Genomic DNA, 4,229 nt, shown 5'->3' on the forward strand with positions numbered 1-4,229 from the left:
GGGGGTTCCCGACGCTGAGAGAGAAAGGGGATAGATACACACAAACCCGTTACCATGGTCCGCAATGGTGGAGAAAGCGGCTCGGAGAAAGCGTCTCAGTCCATAAAGTCCGATTGCAGGGGTCCTCTTCGGGTGGAGCGGGGTCGTCCGTGGGGGAAGCATCCTGTCGGGGGGGCGGGTCAGCCGGCAGCGCCCTCTGGGTCCGGTCCGGCGGTGGCTCGTCTGGCGGGGTCGATGTACTGGCGGTGGCCCGTGATGTGCTCCACGTAGATGTCGTGGGACCAACGGATGGTGTCGGACACCATGAGGTAGCGCATCAGCTTGGCGTAGCGGCGGGAGACGCGGCAGGCGCAGAGGACGCTCTCGTTGCTGGGGTCCCAGGCTCCGAGCGTCCCCACGATGAGCGCGTCCACCGTCACGTCATAGCTGCGGCCCCTCAGGGTGTTGGCCAGCGGGGCGTACTTCTCCGGCTTGCGAGCCCGGGCGTCAGTGAGGACTGGGCCAAGTAGTTGCACTAGTGATTAGAGAATGACAGGATAAGGAATATTTTGGAATATTCTGTAACTCTATGTTGGATAGTCCTGCTTCAAACTCTTCAGTTAAACGCGTATTTTTTTTTTATTTCCTAAAGGAAATAGTTGATAGATACGAAGGCAAGATTTGGGAGGATTTTTTCACTAAGCATTTTGAACAAGTAAGTGTACCCATAGAAATTCCCAAAGGCCAACAAACTGCTCACTCAATTGGGAAAAGGAAGTCTGAATGTATTGGGAAAGGTGGGAGCCAGAGGGGACTTTAAACTGATCGGAGCCATGGGAGATTGGCATGTGTATGACATAGATTTCATTCAAAGGTTATGATATAAAAGACCATAATAGATTATGCAATAGCTAAGCACTCAGGCAGGAAACATGCTGGTCAGGGAAAAGCACTCCTGGTTAAACATATGAGCACTCAGCTCAAGGTGAAGTTACACATTACACTTAGACCGTACTCTGGGCACTTAAAATGCAAGCGTTTGCACGTTAAAACTCATTAACTCGTGTTAAGTGCCCTCTGAGCAACTCAAAGTTATGCCATTTCAGATGAGGGTTAACTCTGAGCCATGCTACCTAGGTCATGTTAGGGTAACTTCAGTCTGCACCATGGAGATAAAATGAGCAATTTACAGTCCCTCCAGCATCCCAGGATGCACTGCTGCCAGCACCCAGAGCAGGGATGGAGCCCAAATGTCCTGTGTTCTAGCCATGCTCCTGCTTACAAGTCTTCTAGTGACAAGTCAGAGCTATGCAGGCAAGAAATGTATGAACCCTGGAGAGCTTCAAAAAGCATCTTTCCAGCCCCTAACACCTATGAAACCCTTAACATATGACAGCTCACTGCATGTTCTAACTTTAGCACCACTTAACGTTCCACAGATTTAATATGGTTTAAGTGTAATGTGCAACTTCACCCTTAGTCGGAGTCTCCTTAAGCTTCTGAAACCAACTATTCCATACTGAACAACCTCTGAGGAAATGAACAAAGACATCATCACAGGAATTAACAAAATCTCTCCCATAATATAATTTCCATAGCCATACTTATAAAGAGGGTTATGCTTCTTATTATGGCTGTAATTTTGAAAGGTGCTAACTTTAGACGGAGATGCAGGTATCCAGTTCTTTTGAATGCTAGAGCTACTCATTTAGCACTGACAACTAGTTAGTCAACAGTTTTCTAACAGTTTTTCAAATAAAAAATATCCAACACTTCCAAATTAGCATTTTAATTTTCCCCCAAAAGTTGTCTTCAATTCCTTAAAGCTTTTACCAAAATGTTTCTGGTGCTTTATTTTTCAAAAAAATGTGTTATTTTGGGGTTTATTTTCATTTGTTTTTCAGAATTATTACCTTGTATCTTTAGACTAGGTCGATTCTGATGTATGTTGCCACATTTTCTGTCCTTGTGATTGGATGAATGTGCACATAAATACTTGATACAGTAGCAACGAGCTACTGCACAGTCAGTCAGCAAAAATCAGTTCAGGGATGCGATTGTGCAGTAACTCCAGTTACTTAGCACTTGTGTACGCAAGTACTAAATGACCGTGCAATAACAACTGTGCAGTTAGCATCTCACGTAGATGTGACCACTATGTATCACAGAGTAGTTTAGGAAAGTTTATGGAGGCCGATTTTTTTTTTTCAGGAACCAAGAGTTTTCAGAAGACAAGACTTTACAAAAAAAGATTTTTATTTTTCAGAAGACAAATTTGTAAAACAAAAGAATTATGTTTTTAAAACTATGAAACAAAAACATTTTTATATTGTCAAAACAATTATGAAAAACATATTTTGATCAGTTTTATTGGCAATTGGCAATGTATTTAGTAGGACAGATGACAGAAATGCAGTCTTCTGAAACTAATAGGTTATATCCTTAATTGGTATAAATCAACACAACTACACCAGGTTCTTCCGGGCTTTGGCAAGTTGCAGTCAGACAATAAGGTAGCTTAAATCTAAGGGCCTAATCAAAACCAGTGTAATTCTTTCCATTGATACCAGTGAGCATTTGATGGGGGCTGAAAGGAAGGGCTAGGAAAGACAGAAAAACAAGAAATATTTATTCATTTTTAAAAAATATGAATATTTGTCTCCCCTCCCACAGCATCCTGAAATAAATGCCATGCAGCTCCAGATGATCTTGAACAACATGCCCTGGACAAGTAAGGCTTATGAAAGATAATGTTTAGCGGCACTGATTAGGTCCCAGTGAGATGGGAGCCTGGACTGGGCTCAGCTCCTGCATTCCCACCCTGAATTCTAGGTGTGAAGGAGATGGATTTGACCCCTATTCTGATTGAATCCTAAACCAGAAAGGATTTGCAGAAATCTCCAAGCTCCTGGCCATTGTGCAAGAGAAGCCGCTGAGTGCAATTTCCACCATTGTAGGTCAGAATGTAGAGGGAGGAAAGCATCAGCGTTTAGTGCTGTATGGCTGGAGAATCTCAGCCTAAACCCTACCCCTGGTTTGGCCTCAAGCCTCTGACCTTAAGCCTTGGCTTAACTAAGACATGAACATTACTTCCTTGGCCTGTCTCTGTTCTTCATGAATTGACATTTCCAGCCTTCTATGACCATGGGGAGGTTAATTTTGTCTGCTGACAGTTCTATACCCCATGAGGTCCATCCTCCCCTGTGATGCATATGAGGAATTTCTATTACTTCTCCCAGCTGCAGTCCCTGTGTAGCAGTTCTTTCAGCACATACTTGGTAGGTGGCACTGGCCTGTATTTAGCCTGTAGGGCCTACATCCTTAATGTTAATGGGAGCTGCATAGGGAAAGGGTTAGTGCTCAGAGAAGTTAGACCCAAAGTCTACTCTTGATGGTGATAACAGTTCAGAGTATTCTGTGAGAGCAGAACTTGGTTCCTACGTGTTAATAATCCTCTACCTGTCTATTGCCATTTTCTACCCTCCTTGGGCAACAGGAGAATATATTTAACTGAGGTTGATGTTTCCTCATAACAAAGTATTTTAGGGCACCTTGGGTTTGTGGGGACTCTGCTTAGTCCAGTTCCACCCCCACCCATTCCCCCCACCTGGTTCCTCTACCAATAATGAAATCTGGTGACAACAACAGAGAGCACCTGATAATTTTTTATAATCAAGTGACTAAGCAGAAGCCTGCTGTTGTCCCTTTGCTCTATGCTGATATTGTGGGGTTTGCTGGAGAAGGATAATGAATATAAGACTTTTACTTTGCTGGCCTCTGGGTAGATAAACAATGTTTTAAGGGTTTTGGATCCCTTTAATTTCCATAAGGGTTGATGGAGGAGACAGCCATTTTCTCTGAGACTTGGTAGCTCTCTGAAGTGACCCATCAGGCATTGTCACGATCTGCAGGAAAATAAGTTGATTGGGGTGTCTTCATTCTCTGTAGTTTTAAGACCATACTTTCAAAACTTTACAGTGCTGGATGCATAATAAATAGGGTTATTATGAGATTAAACATCTTCACTTTCTGGGGAGACTTGATCTGTGAGTTCTGTCCTCCATTCTGTAGAAGGCTGCAGGCAATCTATAATCATGATTTGCAGAGGAGCAGAGTCTCTTTCTATTCTTACTGTGTAACTTGTGTATGACTTGGGAATGGCTCAGCTCAGGTGCCACATTACCGTTTCAATGAGACTTATGCCTTTAAAAGCCCCAACTCTATCTATAAGATCTATGCAGACAGAGATA

The 4,229-nt window shown here is 43.3% G+C and overlaps 1 protein-coding gene across 1 annotated transcript in view; it reads left to right on the top strand.

The window, feature by feature from the left end:
- CAPN14 (calpain 14) overlaps positions 1 to 4,229 on the top strand; it is a 58,525-nt gene that overhangs the window by 42,489 nt on the left and 11,807 nt on the right. The window contains exons 14-15 of the mRNA XM_019527645.1: positions 632 to 694; positions 2,653 to 2,710. Of these exons, the coding sequence (XP_019383190.1) occupies positions 632 to 694; positions 2,653 to 2,710 (121 nt within the window). The remainder of the gene's footprint in view (positions 1 to 631; positions 695 to 2,652; positions 2,711 to 4,229) is intronic.

Source organism: Gavialis gangeticus, unplaced genomic scaffold, assembly GCF_001723915.1.
Source record: "Gavialis gangeticus isolate Ggan-Ray unplaced genomic scaffold, GavGan_comp1, whole genome shotgun sequence".
In the NCBI taxonomy this organism is placed as follows: domain Eukaryota; kingdom Metazoa; phylum Chordata; order Crocodylia; family Gavialidae; genus Gavialis; species Gavialis gangeticus.